The sequence below is a fragment of the Anabas testudineus genome, chromosome 16 (assembly GCF_900324465.2).
Source record: "Anabas testudineus chromosome 16, fAnaTes1.2, whole genome shotgun sequence".
Classification (NCBI taxonomy): Eukaryota; Metazoa; Chordata; class Actinopteri; order Anabantiformes; family Anabantidae; genus Anabas; species Anabas testudineus.
Genome location: NC_046625.1, coordinates 1975958 through 2000538, shown reverse-complemented (window position 1 = coordinate 2000538; position 24581 = coordinate 1975958). Strand labels below are relative to the sequence as shown.

The 24581-nt window shown below is 39.7% G+C and overlaps 4 protein-coding genes across 7 annotated transcripts; 3 read left to right on the top strand and 1 right to left on the bottom strand.

Annotated features, from left to right (window-relative positions):
- isg20l2 (interferon stimulated exonuclease gene 20-like 2) lies at window positions 1-5950 on the bottom strand. 4 transcript variants are annotated; one of them, XM_026371661.1, is made up of 4 exons: window positions 5820-5950; window positions 3539-4328; window positions 1872-2072; window positions 1-1723 (listed from the first exon to the last, which is right to left on the bottom strand). In XM_026371661.1, the coding sequence occupies exons 2-4, from the start codon at window positions 4169-4171 to the stop codon at window positions 1607-1609; spliced, it is 951 nt and encodes a 316-aa protein (XP_026227446.1). In that variant the 5' UTR covers window positions 4172-4328; window positions 5820-5950; the 3' UTR covers window positions 1-1606. The 4 variants fall into 4 exon arrangements, with proteins under 4 accessions (XP_026227446.1, XP_026227444.1, XP_026227445.1 ...); XM_026371659.1 differs by having other exon boundaries at window positions 5737-5873; XM_026371660.1 differs by lacking the exon at window positions 5820-5950 and adding an exon at window positions 4831-4929.
- On the top strand, window positions 5492-10238 carry rrnad1 (ribosomal RNA adenine dimethylase domain containing 1). Its single transcript, XM_026371657.1, has 8 exons — window positions 5492-5865; window positions 6361-6479; window positions 7032-7248; window positions 7349-7411; window positions 7640-7777; window positions 8166-8962; window positions 9475-9659; window positions 9733-10238. Exons 1-8 carry the CDS (start codon window positions 5764-5766, stop codon window positions 9816-9818), a joined length of 1707 nt encoding a protein of 568 aa, XP_026227442.1. The 5' UTR covers window positions 5492-5763; the 3' UTR covers window positions 9819-10238.
- Window positions 10239-10768: 530 nt separating this feature from the next.
- On the top strand, window positions 10769-17121 carry LOC113169888. The gene is made up of 10 exons (XM_026371658.1): window positions 10769-11246; window positions 11462-11830; window positions 12328-12681; window positions 12778-12795; window positions 13131-13194; window positions 13287-13330; window positions 13619-13770; window positions 13960-14073; window positions 14692-14759; window positions 16968-17121. Coding segments are annotated over exons 1-8 (1395 nt in total). The 5' UTR covers window positions 10769-10853; the 3' UTR covers window positions 13961-14073; window positions 14692-14759; window positions 16968-17121.
- Window positions 17122-19302: 2181 nt separating this feature from the next.
- Window positions 19303-21694, top strand: LOC113168966 (phospholipase A and acyltransferase 4-like). Its single transcript, XM_026370062.1, has 5 exons — window positions 19303-19334; window positions 19914-19987; window positions 20231-20366; window positions 20990-21249; window positions 21563-21694. The coding sequence occupies exons 2-5, from the start codon at window positions 19922-19924 to the stop codon at window positions 21692-21694; spliced, it is 594 nt and encodes a 197-aa protein (XP_026225847.1). The 5' UTR covers window positions 19303-19334; window positions 19914-19921.
- Window positions 21695-24581: the final 2887 nt, after the last annotated feature.

Genomic DNA, 24581 nt, shown 5'->3' with positions numbered 1-24581 from the left:
TTTTTAATACTGTCTAATTAATACAGTGATGTTCAATTCACAGAAGGAAAATTAATTCTACTTTAAGAAGAAACATTTGCCAGAAGATACAGGAAGTAAAGCCATGTGAGACGAGGGAAGCACAGTGTGTTTACACCAGACTGTAATACGGCCACTGGCGAAGAGCAAAGATGATGATACAGCTGTTGATGAGTTCTGAGGACGGATGTTGGTCCTGGACAAAATGGGGAAAAGATGGTTCAGCTCTGTATGACACCCCTTGGCTTAAATAAGTGATCATAATAATTAAAATGGAAAATAATAGATGTAACAGCTGCTGCACCATGAGGATATGTGCATGGCTGATGATTAAAATACAAAAACACAAGGAATGACATGACTTTAAGAATTCTAAAATGATTTAAGACAAGTCTGTATTTGTATGTGATAATCCAGCCCAAAACACAAAGACAGTACATATTCAAATGTTAAACTAAAACCCAGATGATTTGTCTCATTACACAATCTAAAGTGTGACAGAGCAGTGCTGCATTAAATCCTCCCTTCATGAAGGTCATACTGTTCAGTTTGAGTGAGACTTTGATTTAACCATATACTTATACTGAAGGCTGCTGTGTTATGTTACTAATGTGTTACACTGATGCATAAGAACTCTCAGTACAATAAACCTTAAACTGTCTGTCTGTTAACTTAAAACTGCACAATTCAATTAAAATACTTACATCAGATTACCTGCCAATTCTCACTCACTGTAGAAGATGTTCAATGATGACGTAAAACCTGTAAACCTGACGCTGCATAGCAGAGTAAAAGTGCTGTAACAGTGCACATTACCATTTCCCAAATAGCTGATTCACTATTACTGACTCTGTGCTTGCTTGTTAGCACTTAGTTTCCATTTTAGTGCAAATCAGTGACTGTTAACTTTTATTTTGAAATTTCTAGATTCTTTGTTTTAGATGAAGATCATAGATGAAATACAGTGTCTGTTCTCCTTTTGTAATTTTTTTATATTTAAGAACTGGTTATTGGTCAAAAAAAGTCTTATCCATGAAGACCACATATACTCATGCACCTCAGTACTTCTAAAATCAGCTGGAGAACATCAGTGGTTGATGGAAGTTGAACCATGCGTTCATCTAAAATGTTTAGTGAAACTTAACGAAACAACAAATCAGCACTGACAGGTTTAAATGTCTTATTCAAATGATGAGAAGATGACTCTGGGTGACGTGATTTAAAAACACAGGTGGGAGATAAAAATGTTTTTTGGTACTTTGGGATGTTTCCATGATGTAGTTTTGTTGGAATCAACACGTGGCTGCCCTCTAGTGGCAGCAGCACCAGTGACCTACAGAACAAACCCTGAGAAACATTTCCACTGTTTAAAACAGTCACAGCCAAGTCTCTGACCAGAGAGTGATGATATTCTTCATCCATGAAACGAGTACACTTGTTTCCAGTCGTCAGAGTGAGCACACACAGGGTCCCTGATTCCTTCATTCACATGTAGCTTAAGGAGGTTGAACCTGTAACTCTGCAGTGAGTCAGTTTATTCAAACCTGCAGCAAAAAATGTTCACAGAAACTAATGTTATGACTGTTATTCACTGAGTTAATGGTGGTTTAGAGGTGAGCCTCCTCTCCCACTCCTCCTCCACCACTTTGTAAAGCTCCATCGTAGCTTGAGCGTCCTCCACAGAAGAGTGACCCTTCTTCCCAGTCTGAGGACACAGAGAGGACGAGGTCAGCATCATGATGAACGTAGCCTTTCTAATCAAACACTGACTCTCACCAATCCTTTGATTTTCAACTGTTTTTTCTCTCTGATGGTTTGGTGAAATAAGAATTTAAGCTGAGGTCTCCTCCTACCTGGATGTCACGGTTGAAGATGGCCTTGGTGAGCCTCTTCAGTGATGCACACTCATTCACAGAAAAGCCGGCCTTCAGGTTGAGCAGAGGGATTCGAGAAGTGTCTCTGGTCATGGCAGCGGGATGGGAGTAACTGAGGACCTTGAAGTCATTGTGGATAGCGTGGCCAATCACCACCTTCCCCATCAGCAGCCTCAATATCTACAGGTCCAAAACAGAACTCATTTAATTCACTGAGCCATAAAGGTTGGACAGTATAAGCTGCCAAAATACTGTGACAGATGGACGAAGGTTAAATAAGTAAGGATTTAACATTTTATTTTCATCAATAAAACACTGTTGGACTATTTTCCTGTGGCTGAATTCACTGAGGAACCTAATGTTGTATTTTGGCAGTGAACAATATGGGAAAAACTACTATGAATTACAAATAGCAGCTTGCCAGTCTGACCCTGTGTACTTTGCTGCTTAATGCAGCTACAACATGAATAAAAAATGATGTTTTTCCCAAAAGACAGAAATAAAGACACAAGGTTAAAAAGAAAAGGTCAAACCAAGAAACATTAGCACCACACACTGCACATTTACATCAAAAATACACAACATAATCTGTTGTAGAGCTGCACCTAACACATCATTTCTATTATCAATTACTAATTTACTATTTTTTTAATCATTTTTGTCTCTACAAGTCAGAAGATAGTGATGTTTCCTCACAGTGTAAGGTGATAGTCTTCATTCTTTTCTGATCAACAGTCTCCTTTCTACCGCTCCGGTTCAGTCTGTCTACGTTTTAATTAACAAACTGTCAAACAAGCTAATCAGGAATTTTTTTTTTTCATGACCAAGTTCTGAGCATTGAGCAGCAGTAATGCACCAGAGCTGCTTATTAACTGCCAATAACTTTAAAGAAGCAGCAGTGGTGTTACCTGGTAGTCGGAAGCTTTTAGAAACTTGCAATGACTATATTTTTTTGTATAGATTGAATGATTAATTGGCAGCCACCTCTAAAAAGAACATGGAGCTTCACATGCCGATAAATACTGAAAACAAAAGCAGCTGGCAGCTAGCGTACATTTACATTTTAGATGACTGGATAGATCGTTCAATAATCCCAGAAGGAAATGTAGGTGTTGCCGTAGCAATTACACAGAGAAACATACATACACACGCAGACGATGATGGTAATAACACAGGAAAATAAATACACATCCAACAGAAATGGAAAAGAAATTGCACAGTTAAATCTAAGGACAAAACAGGAAACTTTTAAGCATTCTGTGCAGTTGTATGTTGAGATGACTGTGGAATGCAGAAATGCATTTATTACAAAATAATGAATTAATGAATATGTTACTAGCTAGTTTGGAGCAGAGCACTTTACTGTCTGAATATAGTCGTTGTACAGGGTGAAGGCTGTTGGCAGGAATGACTCCCTGTACCTTTCCTCTGACTTTAGTCTCTGACTAAAGCTGCTCTGCTGTTTGACCAGCAGCTGTGGAGAGGATGTTGGAGCTGTTCTCCATGATGTTCAACATCCTGGTCACATTGTTTGTTTCTTTACATTAGGTTTTATTATTATATTGTAGTAGGGACAATGGAAGACATGCAAGAAAAAACAATACATGCTTATTCAAAGAATGACCTGTTTCAAGTTATTTTCTTACCTCCTTCCTGGCCTGAGAATACGGCGTGGCCTTAATAAGGTCACTATAGCGGATTCCACTCCATCGTGTGCGGTAGTCAGTAACAGGCACGGAGGGTTTGATGAACTTATCATAAACTACATCTCCTTCGTAGGACACTATACTGCAGCGTGCGAGCTGGCTGATGCTCCCCTTTGGTCCCGTACCCACCATCTCACAGTCGATAGCGAGGTACTTAGTGGGGGCGACTTTATGGCTGCTTGATGCTGAGGGGCCAGGGTTGGTGGTTGCTGATTTTGTTTTCACTGATTCCTTTGACTTCTCATGGTTGCCTTTGGTATTCACAGTGGGAGTCCAGGAAGGCAGGGTGCATGTGGGTTTTGAAGGTCTGGAGCTACAGTGAGAAGCACTGGTTATTGTGTCTGCATGAGGTAAACTAAAAAGTGGTGGATGCTTTGAAGCTTCTCCATTGTGGAGAGGATTTTGGTCATAACTGGACTGTCCACTGTGGCCGTGTGTGCGATTATTCCTTTCTTGCCGGAAATGTTGCTGCTTTTTACGAAACCTCCTGTTTATCCTTTTGCGTTTTTCTGTTACAGTTCTCTGAGGTGGAGGATCATTAGAAAAGCTTATGTTGATGCTAATGTCTGACATGGTGGTGGTCGCTGTCCAGAAGACGTGAAAAGCACAAATTCCTCAAGGCACTTTCACAAAAACTGTTCTGGAGATTTGCTCGTTTGGTTCTCATCAACAGTCCAGAGTGTTGTGTCGTCCCGTCTGCATCAGCTGAAGCCAAACTGAAAGCATCGTCCTGCAACACAAACAATGTTATAAACCCTGAACACACATTAGTAGGTTGATAATGCTATTTTATTTTACAGGGCTTACTGGAGACAAAAACACTTACATCTGGCTAATACAGTAGCTTTATGCTAAAACCCGGAAACATAGGGGTTCCCATAATTTACATGTCTGATTACAGTTAATTTCTATGACATAAAACAACATATACTGGCGTTATTTTACCCATTACAGTGTGATTACATGACACTAACTCAAAACCACATATAAACGAAGTTAATACAGAATTATTGACAGAACTGGCTCGAAAATCGACAGCTAGCTACATTTGACTGTTAGCTTGCGGATGTTTCACTTTAACAGTGAGCTGAAGTTAGCTAGGCGCTAGCTAATGCTAAATGCTATTTATAGGAAACTTTTATCTCAACGTGTTTGTGAATACATGTGGTGCCTAGCGATACATTACGGATTAGGAAATCTCTGAAAATAACTTGTGAAATATAAAACCAGACCTGCAGCACATTTTGGTTCACACACTCCCTCCTGCTCAAAACAAACCACATCCGGGTCATGCTGAGTTCATGGACACTCAAAAGTTGGGAAAATCCAAACTATGGGTATATCGAATTAAACTTATCATTCATGTCACATTAAAGTTATTTTATAAGATATTAATAATGCAATGCAATAATGAATAACAATAATAATAATAAATGTATAATCACAAAAGTTTACTGATCAACAGTGAAAAATGTACAAGCTACTCAGCAGCTACATTAAGCAGTGCAAAATCAAATATATAATTATTACATTCAAAACATTTGGTAATCACAACAACGAAATGACATTAAAATTACTCAACCATAAGAAGCTGAGAAATTCAAGTGTTACATATATTAATTTGTTAATAATTCGAATCCAGGAATATGATATGGATTATTCTGAAATGAGCCATACTGTATAAAAAGTACTTTCTTGTATTTGACATAATACATTTGTACTTTAACTTAATGTTTCACATTCAGAATTTGTTACTTTTAAGACAGTATTTAGTTTTTTCTTTTAAACTTTAAATATGAATGTATTAAATAAAACATAGAATCACTTCTTCCACCACTGTTGGGAATACTTGACCAATAAAGTTAAGTAATTAAATTTCGGAGAGTACTTAAACGCATCGACAGCTAACATGAAAGTTACAGTGAACTAGCTACAGTTGCTAACCAGAGGCTAACCGTCAACACAACAACCTTTTTTAAAATGAACAGCACGTTATTTTCGTTACAAATGTCCAATTTAAAAGCGAATTCACAAATGCCCGTGTTTATTTAATCTCGTATTTTGGACACACGTCGACACACATGGGAAAATACCGTAGCGTTAATAAGCTAACCTAACTCACGTTAGCATTAGCCTACCTGTCGGTCCCTGCTAAAGATGGTGAAATGTTTACAACAGGTTTGTCTTCGGAACAACAGAGAGAGCTGGCGAGAAGTCTCACCACGTTTCTGTCTCTCTACAGCCACCTGTCCGACTCCTACATCATTGTACGTATCTACAGCTACATGACAAACTTCGAGTTAGCAGCCTTCGACTTAATATCAGCAGGGAATTTGAAAACAAACAATGATTTTATTTATCACTGTTACCTGGAGCTTCCCCAGCAACAAACCTTCCACCTTATTGATTTAATTGCAAATTTAATTGTGAATTTTAAGGTGTGCATTGAGAAGTGTTCATCCTAAAAGCTGGTTTCACAGTGTTTGGTGTTGGAGTGTCAGTAGGTAGTTAAATAAACTCATGTGCAGCAGTAAAGTCTTTGTTTCTGATCCGAGGCTGAATTATTAGAATGAGAAACTTGTTAGATGGAAAGTTGTTAAATCAAATCACAGATATCTTTGCAGCAGGTGTCACACTCTGGAAAAACAGCTGTGACTGCAAAACACAGCAAAGCTGCCATCTGTAGTATGGTGCATGTGTTGAAGAGATCTTTATACACAGTCAGTCCTTTCTGATCAGGTCAGTTTGACTTTTTCTCACAGGAATTCTTCACTGAAGATCTGTGGCACACGTTACCCAGCTCATGGCAGCCTGTGCTGCAGGACCTGTCATATCCACAGGTTGCAGACTTTTTACTGGACGCTGCACATGGAGACAGAAGGTACAACCAGATTTAAAACTATAGAAAAATAAAAAAGTCGACCTTAAACTGACAAAGTAAAGTAGGAGACATGAGCGTGAAGCATTAAACAGAGCAATATATCCAAGCCTTACAGGAGTGGGTATTTCTGCTCAGTTTCTTATCGGGAACAAGCAGTTAAGTTTGTTATTGTAAAGTCTGAGAGCAAATAAGGAATTATGTTTTATTTGTGCTCATAGTAAACATGAATTGAGGCGAGTTAACTGCTGCATCCTATCACAGCGAAGGTTTAACTTTACCAGTTAACAGTACAAGCACGTTGAGTGAAATTTATCTGTCTTTATCTATTTTTGGCCACATGGAGGCAGCAAAACAAGCTGACATCACTTTATGAGACTCTTTGCTGAACACATTAGAAAACAGTGGCTCATAAATCAAATGATGAATCATACACTTTCTTCTAGTCTCCCTTACATAAAGCAGTAATATCAATTCTGAAACTACTAATGTATGATTATTAACATCTATCCTTAGCCTTTACTTGTAATAACCACAGAGGCTTTGTCATTGCAGATATCCTTCGGTTTGGCCCCTCTCCCTTTTGGCTTTCCGTGCCACAGCTCATGCTTTGGCGTTTCCCAGAGAGTGCAGGGAGCAGAGATCAAAGGCCACCACCTCAGTGAAGCCTGAGGAGTTCATAGAAAACCAGAGTCAGAGCTCGCTGCTGGGGCACATCTTCAGGAAACACGTCAAACCCAAGAAACAGCATGAGATTCGCAAGCTGGGCATGGTACCTGACTTCTTATTTCTATATTATATCTATTTGAAGGTAAATTAAGAACATGGACGTGTCTTTCTGATGAGTGTTTCTGTTTTTTCTTTAATCCCAGCTGGTGAAACAACTTTGTGACCAGACTGAGTGCTACAGAGTGGTGGATGTAGGCTCTGGACAGGTATTTCATCTCCCTTTGGTTGTTTAATGTACGGTATCACTTTGTGATTGTTTTGCATCTTTTACATGAGCTCTAATAAACAAAGCGGGAGATAGAGCATTATGTACTGTATCTCCTGCTTTATTCATTAAGATACATACTTCAAAAATACATTTAACATTTAAATTGTCACTTAAATGTAAAAATGTATGAACCAGTGAGTTTTCTCCTCTGCTCTGCACTGAACAGGGTCACCTGACTCGTTTCCTGTCGTTTGGGCTTGGTCTGTCTGTCACTGCTATTGAAGCTGATCACAACCTGGTTGCTATGGCGTCTAAGTTTGACGGGCAGTTAATGTGGGTCTTGGAGAAGGAAAAGCAGAAAAAGGTTGGTGGTTTACTGAACACAGCATCAGTCCAGAGACTAATACTAAATTAAAGCCTGTGGTAGATTGACTTCTCAGTGGCTGCCTGTTTATACTTTTCACTTCCAGTCTGTGTCAGATACACCGCATCTGTAAACTTGATGGACTCAAAGTTAAACTTGACTTTCTGTGAGTCAAAGCAGGAAACGTAGAGTTGAAATGTTGCACTCTAACTAGCTGTACAGTTATTCAAGAGTTAAATTAAAACTGGAATAACTGATTTTAGGTCACATGAAGGAAGCAAACACAACCATAACATTTAGAATCTCCTTATTAGATGATGGGATGAATTCATCAGCAGTAGCTATGAAGCCATCAACACTGAAATCAAATCGTTTTTCTTCTTCCTAGAACCGCTCCTCTCAACTTGCAGTAACGCAGTCTTCTCCCCGCCATGTCACCGGCTGGGTAAACCCCAAGGCATCATGGGAGGCTTTTATCAAGCAACTGAGTAGTGTACGCTGTGTCAGTGAAAGTCCTCCAACTCCGTCTGGGCCGAGCAAAAAAAAGCTGCGGGGCTCTAAAGGTCAGGCAGACGTGGCCCAGACTTCATCACCTCCTGGCCCCACAGACTGTGACGCTCGCTCACAGGACTTTGAAATGACATCACAAGAGCACTTGACTACAAACGAGCCGGCTAAAAACAGCTGTACATGTGTCCAGCCTGTCCCTCAGGAGGAAAATGACCTGCGAGATTGTCCAGACTTTGTCCTCACTGGACTTCACGCCTGCGGCGACCTCAGCGCCACCCTCCTCCGCCACTTTGTCAACTGCCCTCACGTTCGCGCCATCACCTCTGTGGCGTGTTGCTACATGAAGATCACAACCAAAGAAAACCCCACCCCTCCAGGACTGGTTCAGCCTCCTGCTTCACCATCGCCGGGTCAAGAATTGATTCACACTGAGTTCGGCTACCCGATGAGCTCCTGGGTGCAGCGATTACCAGGACATCAGCTGTCCTACAAGGCACGGGAGGGGGCGTGTCACGCTGTGGAGGACTATGTACGGAGGCTCAGGGAGGGGAGCCAGTTACTAAGGACCCACTGTTACCGGGCGATGCTGGAAACGTTCATCAGAGACACAAGGCCGGATCTACGCAGGGCAGGAATCCAGACCATAAAGAAAGCCCATTTATTACCCTTTACAGAGTGAGTGAATGCTGCAGGTGCCAAACCTCCAGTTTACCTGATAACGCGTTGTGTTATCTAAATAAATGAACTTCAGCAAATAATGTTTGCACTGTTTGAACTAGAGCTGAAGTCAACTTGTGTGATTTAGTTGCCCTATTTTTTCATAGTCAAACTACCATGTTTATTATAGTTAAGTGAATATTCAATTCAATTCAATTCAATTTTATTTGTAGAGCGCTTTTTACAATTGACATTGTCACAAAGCAGCTTTACACAACCAAATGATTTATTCATTAACAAAGTAAGTAATTCCTGGTGGAGATTGGTGCTAATTAAAGCCAGTTCATCTCACTGCCTACCCCCACATCATCTTTAATATGATCCCCCATAATTATAGATTTTTATTCATTGTATAAGTTATCAGATAAGTGGAATAAAACCACTGAGCCAAAAGAGGAGGTTTTTAGTTATGGTTCATTCTTTTATCTCAAACTGAGGTAAATGAACTGTCTCTTTCATCTACGTGCCAGGTACGCTCGTCTGGGTCTGGCTCGTGTCGGCCTGCCTCCTGAGTTGCCTCTGGACCTGGAGCGAGTGGAGGCTCTGTTGAAGCAGCAGGGCAGGGTGGTGGTGTACTTCAGCTTGGCCCTGCTGCTGGCCCCTGTGGTGGAGACTCTGGTGCTTCTGGACAGGATCATCTACCTGCAGGAGAACGGTGAGCAGAAATCTCACCAAGCTTCTTCGTCTTATTCTTATCCAGTTCTGACTGAAGCCTCTTCTTTCTGCAGGTGTGGAATCTCAGCTGGTTCCGCTCTTCGACCCAAACTTTTCTCCAAGAAACTTTGTGCTTGTGGCTCAGAAGCCTTGTGGATAGAGTCGCACAGCTCTGGAAAATGAAAGATTAAGATAGAAGGTGTCCTCAATCTTACAGTGATTTAGATCTTAGCTTTTTGTTTTTAATCATTTTGAATGATGAGCACTAAGGGATGATGGGTTTTTGTGGGGCATCATCTGAGCTCCAGACCTGTTTTCACATGTCCTTCCTGGACCCAAGAACATGCTAGAAATCTGAAGACCTGGGATCAGTTCTGTTCTGCTTCCAACAGCAAATCTACCGAGTACAGTAGCTTGTTTTAAAATATTTTTTTTAGTTCCTGCATTACAGATATAAAGTCATTCATCTGAGGTTGTACTTTTTAAAGATTTTATTTAACTGCTGACTCTGCTTTTTGTAAAGCACCATGAAGACCATCATGTTCGGGATTTACTGTATTTGAAATAATACAAAGAAATAAACCAAATAAATTCTTTTTGCTTTTTAGAAAATCTTCTATTTTGTGCAACTATAAAAATGTGTCATAACATAACATTGAGCCTTTAGTCCATGTTTTCATCTATGGATAATTAGTATTTAGATGTTCTTCACCTTCAGGCATGCTGATCAAGGTGAATCTGGTACCTTTCAGGAAGAAAAGTGATGCAGTTGTGCAAAAGATGGAGAACAGTGAAATGTATGATGCAGTTCCAAAGAAGTGGAGCTGTTGTTTTTAACATACAACATGTTAACACTTTGTTTTCGTCATCCTATTGGAAAAGTTTCCACCCATAAAGCCAACTTTGTGCCACAGATTCTGGCCCCCGTAGGGCACAAAAAAAGCACCAAATCCAAACCAGATGTTGAGCTCCTTCTGTCTGCTGCTCTGAGACCAGCTTGTCTCTCAGTTTGAGTTTAGCTTGTTATTGAAATGTTGCTTCACCAGTGGTCCTAAATCAGTACCTTGTTTGTGAAGTTCCATTCGTGGACTCGTACTCCACCTCCTAAGCTCAACAGAGACACACTGGTGTCAAACCAGACCCTCCAAAGGCTTTGTGAAACAGTACAGGGCGGTTTTCATCATTACTAAGAGCCATGAAGCAGTTGGTCTCGGTGCTTTTAGGATTGCTGCTGTCTCTTCAGCAGGTTCATAGCAGGACAGATGAGAATTCAAAGTGCAAGCCAGTAACAGCCAGCTTTTGTCAAGGTGTGGGATACACCACCACCCTCCATCCAAGTGGAGTTTCAGGCTTCACCCTGCAGCAGATTGGTCAAATTGTGGAGACAGCCTGTTCCCCAGAAGTCGCCACAGTTATGTGCCGCGTCGTTGTTCCTGAATGCAGCTCGGAGGACGACAGCCGGGTGAAGCCGTGCAGAGCTCTCTGTGAGAAGGTCAAGACAGACTGTGAGTCTACCCTCAAAGCAAAGAGCTTGTTATGGCCAGCGAGGCTTCGATGTGAAGCTTTACCAGAGTCTAACTGTGTACAGGTTAGTACTGAATAACCAGGACATCATGTTATGATTTGCTGTCCTGTCAGTCTTTATGTCGACCTACTTATCTTAAAGTTGGTCCACCAGGAGCTCATTGTCCTGGAAGGACACACATACAAGCTGCTTGACTTTGAAGCACTTGCAGTTGGCGAGGGCTACAGAAAGAAACACTTTATACGCTTATTTGACGATATTTGTTTCTGTTCATCCAGGGTCAACACTCCAGTTCTGTTACTTCAGCCCCTCCTGCAACATGTCAGACAATCACTGTGCCTCTCTGCTCAGGTTTGTCCTACACAGAGACTGTGCTGCCCAATGTTCTAGGCCACAAAACTCAGGAGGATGCAGGTCTGGAAATCCATCAGTTTGATCCTCTTGTAAAGGTTCAGTGCTCCCCTCATCTGAAGGCTTTCCTGTGCTCCGTCTACACTCCTGAGTGTGTGTCAGGAAGACCTCGGCCCCCCTGCAGAACTCTCTGTGAGCAAGCACGATCCGGCTGTGAGTCCCTGATGAACAAGTTTGGTTTGCTCTGGCCTGAACGTCTCAAGTGTGATGCCTTTACTACAGAGTCCTGTGGAAATGTAGGTCTGCTGTCTTCAACTCCAAAACAAACAGGTGTATGTTTATGTAGTTAAAGTATTAAACTATTCTCACCCAGGCTTCTGCCGGTATTAATTCCTAATGCAGCACTTGTCTCTATGCAACACACAGAGATCAGTAGTAGATCAGCAATGAATGATATAAATATACATTTAATTTTAAGATCCATGCCCTACGGACAACAACACAACACCAGCAAAGAAATCAGTAATTTTGTGTGAGGTAGACCACAAACAAAACTCAGCAGTGTCATGATACCGTCTTGAAGTAAGTGCTCAGTGCTAAGCTAATGAAGTGGTGGAAGTTGGCAGAACAATTCAAACATTATTCATCAGCTTGCAGATCCACATATGGACTTAGTCTTTTCCTGTGCCCCTAATTCATGCAATGACTGTTTCTCACCAAGGAGACAAATCTATCAAAGGCCAAAAGGGAATCAGACCTACTATGACTGTGTGGCACTTGTCTTTTGTTGCAGTATGGTGTGAGCAGCAGTGGGGGGATCTGTGAGCCGATCACCATACCCATGTGCCAGGGCCTGTCCTACAACATGACAATCACTCCTAATCTTCTGGGACACACAAGTCAAAGAGAAGCTGTAACAAAGATGTCCTTTTTCAACTCGATGGTGCAGACTGTGTGCTCGTTGGACATACGCCTCTTCCTGTGCAGGGTGTACGCCCCCGAGTGTGTGGCTGGGGAAGTGCAGCAACCCTGCAGGTCGTTCTGTGAGAAAGCCAAGCAGGGCTGTGAGAGTTTGATGTCCAGTTTTGGTGTTTCCTGGCCCTCTGAGCTGCAGTGTAATTCATTCCCAGAGGAAAAGTGCATATCGGTAAGTACTAACTAGAAAGGAAGTGCAAGTGAAAGGAGAATATTTCCTACATGCTGGTTTAATGTCCTGACATGAAATCTTCCTTTTGTTTTACAGGAAGACAGAAGACCAGAGGTATTTCAGCTTAGAGTCTCACACATCTTAACTCCACTAAAACATTTTGTAAACTATTTTATTCAGTTTGACCTTTGATAAAAAGATTAAGAAGAAAACCTGTATCTCCAGAGTACTTACTAAAGAACAGGGCTCAACATTCACTCACATGGAGGATGCAGAACTGAGGGGAACACCATGCACCTTCTGACTAAATGTCCCCTGGTGTTAGAGTTAGCAGAAACAAGAACCATATTAAAGGGGAATTAGAAACTGAATTATTCATGACGGGGTTAGGTGAGTTGTTCTGTGGAGCAGTAACCTACATGATCTTTATGTGTTCTTGTTTGCAACAGATGATGAATGCTGAAGATGTTCTTGCTAAACTGAATGCTGGTGGTTATTCTGTTCGTGGCAAATGTCAGTTCATTTCCATTAAATTTACCAAGATCATCTTATCAGCTGGATGACAGATGTTTACGCTCATAATCACTTTATTTTCCCTGAACTAGCTCTGAGTCCAAAGACTGCTCACATACTGCTCACTCTCATGGACGTATCCTTTGTGAACTCGCTCTTCACTGCTCTGTTGGTGTGAATTCTAAAGCTGCTTTCTTCTTTTGGGGCAGGTCCAAATATCACATCATCATTATTTGCATAGCTAATTAGAAAAATGTGAAGGTGGCCAGAGATTCAGAGACACTACGATCCTACGGGTATTAAAAGGATATCCAATCCTATTCTGAATGCAATGGCTGAAATATCTAATGTCCTTTATTTGACTGTCAAATCCAAGTCATTGAGCTGTATGGTTTCATTTGAGCTCCTTAACTAGCACCTGCAGGCAGACAAGACTGGAGACCTGGACGTGGTAGAGTTCTTCAAACTGGAGCACTTCGTGGCTGTTATCAGGAGGGAGTACTGTGGAGAGCTACGAAAGGATGAATCCTCCCTCCCTCACTCAGGCCCAACTGAAAAAGGCTCTGTCTGCTCATGGTAGAAAATCTTCTCTTCCACACACGATCTCTTATTATTTCTCACCGAGTAGTTCTGACAAACCTGAAGGAGGAGTCCTTTGTTGGATCCCTCATCCGTTTTAAACACCAACACTTTGCTGACACACTGAAGGTGATGACAGTTAAGTAGAGTGGTCTGAATTCATCCCTTCCTGTCTTTGTATTGCAGATTTTAGTTTAGATGAAGAAACTTTCAGAACTTTGTGGCATGACCATCGCTCTAAAGATGGGATTGATTATGACAAGTATGTGGCGCTCCTGACTAAGCTTCACGTCCTCAAAGGTAGATCTCCGTTTACCGACACAGTCTTCTTCTTTCTGAATGTGCTGTTGTTGACTGCTGGTGTCTGTTACCCACAGCTGCTGCCACTGTGCACAGTCACAGGCCCAAAGCTGCTGTGTGGCACTTTAACACAACACAAAAACATCCACAGTGACCTCACACAGACAAATACAAGAGTTCTCTTACCTTTACGTCTGTGATTGTGCAGTAAATTTAAACAAGTTGTTCTCTCACAATTACCACAGGTTGTGAATATATTTATATAAAACAGGAGATGTCTTGTGTTTTATCCTTTCAGGTTTATGTTCATTGAACACAGAGAACAGAACAGTCAGACTTTGTAATTCATTTTTTGTATGTAAAGTAAAACAGTAACATTTGTTGATGTAAACCACGTAATGTAGTGAAGCTTAGCATGAAGAAAACACTTGATTTTGTAGAGGATTCGATTCCCTCTTTGCAGATTCACTACACAACAGTGAGAATACACAGGAGCGTCGGAATCATTATGCACCACATTTTACTAACAGCTTGTACATGTTTAAGATTCTTGGAAATGTTGTGGACTGTCAGTCAGTTTAGTTAGTGTAGATTTTAAATATTTGTTTCCTGTCTCAGGTCGTTTCCAGGCCCACCTGCTGAATTTGCCATGTGACTGTCAAGTCGCCAGTTTCTCTTTCAAACAGGTGAATTTAAATGTTTGTTTCATGAATCCTAATCAAAGTAATGATGCTAAATGTAGGCAGAACCAGGACGTTACAGTCATTATGGAATAATATTAAAAATGTAACCTTCTTCATTATGAATGTTCCACTACAGTGGCAAGAAAAAGTGTGTGAACCCTTTGGGATTATGTGGATTTTTGCATGAATTGGTCATAAAATGTGCTCCGATCTTCAAAAACACAGTCTGCTTAAAATAATAGTTCACAAACATTATATGTTTTCATGTTTCTATTGAACATAACATGTAAACATTCACAGTGCAGGGTGGAAAGTATGTGAACCTTTGGACTTAATAACTGCTTGACCCTTCTTCGGCAGCAATAACCTCAACCAAACGTTTCCTGTAGTTGCAGATCAGATCTGCACAATGATCTGGAGTAATGTTGGACCACTCCTCTTCACAAAACTGTTTCAGTGTAGCAATATTCTTGGATGTCTGGTGTGAATGGCTCTCTTAAGGTCATGTCACAGCATTTCAATCGGGTTGAGGTCAGGACTCTGACTGGGCCACTCCAGAAAGTGTATTTTGTTCTGTTGAAGTTATTCTTTTGTTGAATTACTTGTATGCTTTGGATCATTGTCCTGTTGCATCACCCATCCTCTGTGGAGCTTCAGTTTTCGGACAGATGGTCTTACGTTTTCCTGCAAAATGTCTTGATAAACTGGAATTAATTTTTCCATCAATGACAACAATCCGTCCAGGCCCTGAGGCAGCAAAGCAGCCCCAAACCATGATGCTCCCTCTGCCATGTTTTACAGTGGGGATGAGGTTTTGATGTTGGTGTGCTGTGCCTTTTTTTCTCCACACATAGTGTTGTGTGTTTTTTCCAAACAACTCAATTTTGGTTCCATCTGTCCACAGAATATTTTGCCAGTAGTGCTGTGGAACATCCAGGTGCTCTTTTGCAAACTTCAAACGTGCTGCAATATTTTTTTTGGACAGCAATGGCTTCCTCCGTGGTGTCCTCCCATGATCACTAAGGGATGATGGGTTTTTGTGGGGCATCATCTGAGCTCCAGACCTGTTTTCACATGTCCTTCCTGGACCCAAGAACATGCTAGAAATCTGAAGACCTGGGATCAGTTCTGTTCTGCTTCCAAAAGCAATTCTACCGAGTACAGTTGCTTGTTTTAAATAACTTTTTTAGTTCCTGCATCACAGATATAAAGTCATTCATCTGAGGTTGTACTGCTGACTCTGCTTTTTGTAAAGCACCATAAAGACCATCATGTTCGGGATTGACTGTATTTGAAGAAATAAATACAGTAATAATAAACAATGTTGTTTATTTAAGAACAACATCAGTCTTGTTTGATGTTTTCTTTTTTGTAGATATGTCAACTAAAATGTTAGCATGTGCCAGAGATTTCTGTAAGTCTTTAGCTGACACTCTATGATGCTTCTTTACCTCAGTCAGCATTCTGCGCTGTGCTCTTGCAGTCATCTTTACAGTACGACCACGCCCAGGGAGAGTAGCAACAGTGCTGAACTTTCTCCATTTGTAGACAGTCTGTCTTACCGTGGACACATGAACATCAAGGCTTTTGGAGATACTTTTGTAACCTATCCCAGCTTCATGCAAGTCAACAATTCTTGATCGTAGGTCTTCTGAGAGCTCTTTTCTGCGAGGCATGGTTCACATCAGGCAGTGCTTCTTGAAACCAGTAAACCCAAAACTGGAGTGTGTTTTTAAAGGGCAGGACAGCTTTCAGCAACACATCCAATATCATCACACTGATTGGACTCAAGGTTGGCTCACTCCTGGCTCCAATTAGCTCTTGGAGAAGTAATTAGGCTAGGGGTTCACATACTTTTTCCACCCTGCACTGTCAATGTTTACATATTATGTTCAATAAAAACATGAAAACATATAATGTTTGTGTACTATTATTTTAAGCAGACTGTGTTTTCGTATTGTTGTGAGTCAGATGAAGATCGAAGCCCATTTTATGACCAATTCATGCAAAACTCCACATAATCCCAAAGGGTGCCCATACTTTTTCTTGCCACTGTAAGCAAATGAGTTTGGTAACTTCATGATTTCCCTAAATCTTGCTCATATGTGCACCTCTTCATGTTTTACACATGTTTTTGTCAGTGAAGGTTTTTATTAAACTTTTTCAACAGCTGAATGTTAAAAGCTAATTTTGCTGTTTCTCTGTTTTCAGTTCATGAAATCAGCGATAATCTGAGGACGTAACAGGAGCTGAGCTGAATGAATGGTTTTAGAAATGAAGCTGTAAAGTAGAAACAGTTTATGAAATTATAGTTCACCTCTATTAAACCTTCACTGTTAAAAAACAGAAACATTAAAGGAACATGAAACACAAAGTCTGAGCTTTCGTTTTTTCTTCCTGGGTGCAGCGGTATTCTACTGCATAACTGAGAGCGAGAGAAAATAAGCACAAAGAAACCGAGGCATTAAATGGTTCAGTACAATTCCGGAAACAGGATAGGGAAACTCAGTGAATGTAATGTGGAAGGTTTTCAGAGGAGACGCTGTAGAAGGATCCAGCAGCTCAGTACAGGTCCACTCCCCCTCTGTTGGACTGAGGTTTATAGATGGACGCTCTTCTGTTATTATGCAGGACAGAATAACTTTTATTTTTATTTCCATTTGCATCAGAAACTGTAGGTAAATCTCATGAAAAATGTTCAGTTATAGTTCTTTAGAAAATACTAAATAAAAAAATGTTTAGCTATACAGTTTACAGTAGCTTTATATCTGGTCACATATATATATATATATATATATATAGATTATATATATATATATATATATATATATATATATATATATATACGTAGTGAGACAGTGGGACCCTGTGGAAGGCATGTCCCTATATACAGTGGAGACCAGTGCATCTGCTGGTTACAAGTCATCTGTTTTAAACGTTTGATGTAGGAATTATAATAATAACTAAAAAGACAAATACAGGCTTCTTTACAGATGGTAATAAAAAAATAAAGACAGTTTGTGTGACAACGAGCATATCATAATACAATTATTGAAAAGTCTTGGTCTGTGTCAAACAGGAGCTGCATGCAAAACAGTCAAATCAAGAGTTACCTGGAATTGATAAACTGCTCAGATAAAGTTCAGTGGAACCGTTCCTCTAGTGTTCAAACGAAAACTCCAAACATGGAAACACGGTGACTGCTCAGGTACTTCAGGTACTTATAGTCCAAACGTAACATGTGACTCTTTGACAATCAAAAATATTAATATTGCTGTGATGGTCTGAAAATAAGAGATGATCTTTATATAGAATCTATTTTTAAGATCATTTATTAGAAAATAGAATCACCTCTTTTTATAATACAGTAACATTCAACAAGAGCACCAATGAAAAAAACCCTAAAAACAGTTAAATCAATACCTGCAATTAAATTAATATAATAATAAAAATCAGTTTTTATATTCAAACTACTTATTGGTGAAACCTCTGTATATAACCTCTCTATTTTCCAAAAAGACAGGTGATTTTCCACTTTAATAATGCCAGTTGTGTAATGACAATAACATTTTAATGATAGTAAAATAGCTCCACAATCAACCACACAACCCATTATCTGCTCTTCTCTTATTCACGCACGCAACTGTTAAATGACCTTGCAATGTTAATTGAAGCACTGTACTATCAGCTACTCTAATGGCCCTCTGATTTGAATACCTCAGGTGACTGTGCAAGTGCTGGAGGCAGCCAAGCACGAAAGGGACAGGGGTGAGGGGTCTTATTAGGAAAGCAGCACCTAGAAAGTCAATGTCTGCCCTTTGACAGACAAAAGGAAAACACACACTCAGCAGAGAGAGAAGAAGGTTAACATTTGAACAAGCACAGTCTCAAGCTGGAAGGTGTTTCCACTCACTCCAATTCAATTCAATTCAATTCAATTCAATTCAATTCAATTCAATTCAATTCAATTCTATTTGTAGAGCGCCTTTTACAATTGACATTGTCACAAAGCAGCTTCACACAACCAAAGAACAGTACATGAACAGTGAATGTAACTCCACCGCTTCCTCGTCCAGTTGAAAGGTCATGTTCAACTGGATAACTGGACATGTTATAAGAAACAAGAGTCACACTGTGAATCTGATCTGAAGTGACTCTGACTTGCTAATGAGCTGTGGGTGAGTTTGGGTGGTCAGTTCACTGACTTCTTATTAATAATGAAAAACTAAATGCTCAACAATATTCATTGGCTTCATTCAGCCCCTGTCTATTGTATAACAGGCATGGACAGGACTTTCTGTGTGCTCATCAAAATAAAAGTACTCTACATGTAAATGTACAGAGTTCATAAGTTTTAATACTCTGTCAGATAAAGTATTCAAATCTGTGAGGATGACAGACGTCTCATGCATGAACAAAAACCTGATATTATCAGTTGTATTGTTCTGAAGTGTATTTAAGAAGCTGCCTCCCTCTGCATCAACAGGCTTCTACCATCTCTCTGAAGAAGGTACGACCTCTGAGACAATCCCGTTTCAATACGAACCACTGCAGCAGTTATCACAAATATTACCTCAAGTAAGTAACTTAACTTCACTTTAATGCAGTGATCTAAACTGAAAACGTGTGTAGTAACTGGTTTTTGTATGAAATAATACATTTGAGTGAAAGTCTGTTTTGTAAGCAAAAGATCGTCCTCAGACCAAAGATGTGAACTTTATTATAATGTGTTATAAATAATATTTCAGGTTTGATGTTAGTTCTGCTCAGTAACAGATCCAGTTGGACTAACCTTCTTTTACTTTGTGCCTTTAGTGTTAACATTAATTATTTTCATTTAAACTCTCTCATTAGTTTTTATTTTACCTGTCTAGAGTTTCTACATTTCTTCCTGTGTTCATTTTCTGAAGTAGATAAACAGGATCGCCTTCATATTTGGAGTAGGTGGTTGAATTTGCTTTCTACTGGTCACTCTACTCAACATTTATTCTATTTTTAAAAGGTAGTGTTATGTCTTGTGTGGTGGTTTCATGTCTTTGTTGTTTAGTTTTTCTCAAGTTACAGTGTGAAGGACTTTTATGGGATCATTGTGTCTCTCAGATTGTAGCATATTATCTCTTACATGAAGTGTCACACGCTGTTTGTTCATCATTGTAGTTGCAAAGATGAGGAACTTGGTGTTGGTTGCTGTGATCCTCCAGTTGGCTCTCATAGAGGGTAAAACTGAAAATGTGAGTTGATTTGTTTCTAGTTATTAGGTTATTATATATATTATTATTACCATACGCTACCACAAAAGATATCACAAGTACTTGGCTGCACAGCTTCTTATTCTGCAGCAGTGAAGTAACTAAGTAATTAAATACTTTAATAATCCCCTTGGGGAAATTATGGTTGGACAGTGAGTTGTGATTTATTTTATTCATTGTAGTTAATGTAACATTGAAATGTTTTGAAATTGTTTTCATTCACAGTACGAATTTGGAGATATCATTTCATTTGAGAGGAGCTGTCCCTGTACAGATATGACCTACAAACACTTTGCTATTTATGTGGGCGACACAAAACTTGATGGTAAAAAAGCAGGCCAGGACATATTTCAACGCTCAGGTACACAAAGTTAAAACAGAGAACTGTATAACCTACAATAATATAATAAATAAGCCTTAAAATAATCTGCAGCATTGTGGTCAACTATGTTTTCTAATGACGCTGTAGACAGATAGTAAACAGTTCTAACCCTGTGTCAAACTAGAGGGTTTGTATAAAATAATACATTTGGGTAAAAGTCCAAATGTATTATTTATGTATTATTTCTAACATCAGCAGAGTAAAACCTGCTGCTGTGACTCCAACAAGAATCTTTTTAGGCTCATAATTCATGTTAGTCTGTAGTCCGACCTCACCAGCTGAAAACCCTTCTGATCCAGGATCAGCACAGGTGACTTGTCCATTTGTTTAAAAGACATCATGTCAGAGTTTTGTCAGTGCTCCTCTTCAGCTCTGTATGTCTGATGCTGATTTATGAAGCCCCTTTTCTAATCTACCTGTCGAGTGGATCTTCTCATAACTGATCTATTACATTACATCAGGAAACTGTGTCATGTAGCCTATTAAAGCCATAGAGGACTTTATCTAACAGATAGATGGGACACTGTTTCTATTCCATGTCTTAAATGAATTGGATGAACATGTTTCTGGTTAAGTTTGTTAAGTTTGTCTTTTCCTGCCAGGTCTGCACCCGGGAATCTTTCCACCGAGATTTTCAGATTGCATTTTTGAAAAACTAGAAGATGAGCACAAATCAAGATCAAAAATAAACATTGAGAGGAAAGACAACTACTTTGACTCTGTATTGAAACCTGGTACCAAAGAGGAAATAATAAAAAGAATCAAGGAAAAGAAAGGAAAATGCGGAGTTTATAATCCCATCAATAACAACTGTGAACACGTTGCTACTTACATCCGATATGGAGAAAGATTTTCACTGCAGGTATGAAGTAGAAAAGTATCATAAATGTAAAAACCTTAGTTTGAACTATTTCATCTAGAAGACATGTGGCGTTAGAGAACAGCAGATCCATAATAACATGAGAGAAGTGTTTGCTAATATGTTCACTATATAAATTATAAACTGTGACAAGTTAGGCTGTAAGTGGTCTCATGTCATGTTCCCTGTAAAGTCTGATAAAAGAAGTAAAAAAAAATAAAGCTGTGATCAAATAACTAAGAAACATTCAAACAAATCTAACAACAACTATGAAACTTATTTAATGTTGTCACTGTTTTTTATGCTTTCTTCACAGAATGGGACATCGTTTGAGAAAAAATTCCAAGAAATTGACAAAGCCAGGGCTGCCAAAAAAAACATGAAGGCCAAATTATTAGAAATAAAAACTGAGATGGAATGTCTCATCTGTAGACATAAAAAGGGCTAAAGTGTCTTCTGGTCTTTCCTCATATTCAGTAACTTGATGTCTTATTGAATTAAATAAAGAGCAAAGAGTGTGAGTCTATTATTACAATTTAATTAAACTTTAAACATTTTAGCAGCAAGACGTTTGTGTTTTGTCGTACTTTGTTGTACTACCTTGCTTTCGTTGTCAAAATTAGACAAACACTATGGAAACAACATAGTACATTTATACTGTGACCCCTGACCTGGGCACTAAAACACATTTCACCTCACAGGTACATTTAGTTGCCGAAAATGTAAATTTGTATGTTTTATATCTTGTCTTATGAAGTGTTTCTAATCAGTGTTTCTGTTGGTAACTGTGGTCATCGTAGCAACAGAAAGGTTCTAAAGAGAAACCAGTTTATTGTTTGTGTAGGTCAGAGTTTGAAGAAAGCGGCTACATGTCAGATATACAGATTAGTCTGGATACGGTTTCATTTACCAAAGATAAATAGATAGAAACCTAAAGTGCTGTCAGCTTTCTGTACATACATCAGCTTTGTTTACAGCCTGACACACGTATAGAACCGAGTGTTAGTCGTGTGGGCAAGAGGAAAAAAAAAAGAGGTCAGACTGGATGGAAATTTGAAGACAATGAGCAGCAATGTGGGGACGACTGCAAACACTGTGGTGGTTACAATAAACGAGGGCATTAGAACCTACTGATGTCTTTTTACCATCTGTTCCCAAATCAACATTAAACTAAGAACATTTGACACCGAACTGATGTGAACCAGATGTTTCGTCGACTTTTGTGGAATTAAACTTTCAGGAACAAAGTACAGAAAAAGTTTGGTGTAGAAGAAGCTCCAGGATGTATCAGGTAGTAAAGTGGACTCCTATCATTTGTCCTGTGTCGCCCCCTGGAGGACATGGAGGGTTTTACCTTCTAAGTGTGGTGTGGGAACAATCAGCTGACCTGAAGTGTAACCAGGAGATAGTTGTGGACTAGGAGGAACAGAAGCGGCTCTGACACCGTCTCCACGCTGTGAGACAACAGACTGGACTGGACATGCAGCACAGTGCACAGGAGGGGACAGAGCAGACTCTGGTTCTTCAGGATCCCTAAGTCCTGCTCTAAGGTCCCAGTGAAGTCCCAGCACAGAGCCGGCCGTTAGTTTGTTGGTGTCACCGTGTGCTTTGATACCAGAGACGTGACTTTGTAGGAAGCTTATCTAACACATGTTCAACCTGAAGTGGACACATTCAACTTATCTTAATAATTTAGAATTTAATTTGTATATTAAAATTTTGTATGCAGTGAACCTGACTGTAAGACAGAACAGATCACAGACATTAGGATCATCACAAAACTAAACACACCGACATTTCTCATCACTGATTAAATGACTGACAACATGATTTATCTTGTCTTGAGGTAATATTGCAACTAAACTATTGTCTGATGTCAAATTACCCTCAGACTAAACCATGTGTGTACGTGAGATAAGTGCATATTCAGAGTATATTTGAATGATAGATGTCTACAACAGATGTGTGTAATGATGTAAGTGATTCTCAGTGTCACACGAATACATCAGAGTTCACAAACAAAGTCCATCAGCCGGCCTGGCAGTGACCAGCTCACTCACTTGGACCTTCACTCCAGCCTCCGACTCCTTGTCTTCTTCTTCTTCACTCGGTCCAGTGGATCCACTCAGGTGTGGGAAACATGTCAGGATCCAGATCAGTCTGATTCCTACTCTAATCCTGCCCCACTCCCTGTTTCATCATTACCATCTGAAACCTCCTCACAGAAATACAACAGCATAGAATGAACCCCACTGACACCACCTCAGTCGATCCAAGTGTTTCCTTCTATCCCCAGCTGCACTCTTCTCAGCCCTTCCTACAGCTCTAGTCTCTCCAACTAACCTTCCCTTCTCAGACTGGCCGTATTGAGGAGAGTACAGCTGGATGACGATCAGCATCATCGTCATCATCAGGAGGAGCGGCCTCACCGTCCCTCCCTCCACCACATCTACATACAGATCAACTTCCACCACCATTGCAGCCTCTTTGTTTTCTCACCCCCGATCTGACAGAGAACATTAGGAAAAGGGCTGATACAGTAATCTGGAAAGTTAAGAGTGGCTAATTAGGGGAAACAGGTAAAATGATCAGGTGATAGATCTATGATCCTCTGCTGAGTTTAAATGTTTTGTACAGTTCTAATCAAATAATTGGTTCTGAATGTAGACGGTGCTGTTTTCCCTCCATATAAAATAATGAGATAAAAAGGAAACTAAAATGTTACTACATCTAACACAGAGCAACTGAAGAGTTAAAGGATTCAGTCCTAATTCTGAAAGCAGGATCGACCGGTTCAGTAAATACAGTTTAGAAAGTCTGAAGGTGAATCACTTTATCAGAGGAGACGCTGTAGAAGGATCCAGCAGCTCAGTACAGGTCCACTCCCCCTCTGTTGGACCGAGGTTTATAGATGGACGCTCTTCTGTTATTATGCAGGACAGAATAACTTTTATTTTTATTTCCACTGTAGGTAAATCTCATGAAAAATGTTCAATTATGTTTATTAGAATTATAATTCTTTAGAATTCTTTAAAAAATACTATATAAATAAAGGTTTATACAGTTTACAGTCGCTTTATATCTGTTCAAGTAAAAATGTACTATTTCAAAGTAAACATAAACTTCTTCTTGTACAAGACCCCGGGTCAAGCACCTGAAATGTTGGGTAGTGAGACGGTGGAACCCTGTGGAAGTCATTTCCTTATATACAATGGAGACCAGTGCATCTTCCATTTACATGTCATCTGTTTTTAACGTTTGATGAAGGAATTCTAATAAAAACTGAGAAAGCAAATACAGACTTCTTTAGTAAAAAAATAAAGACAATAACTTGA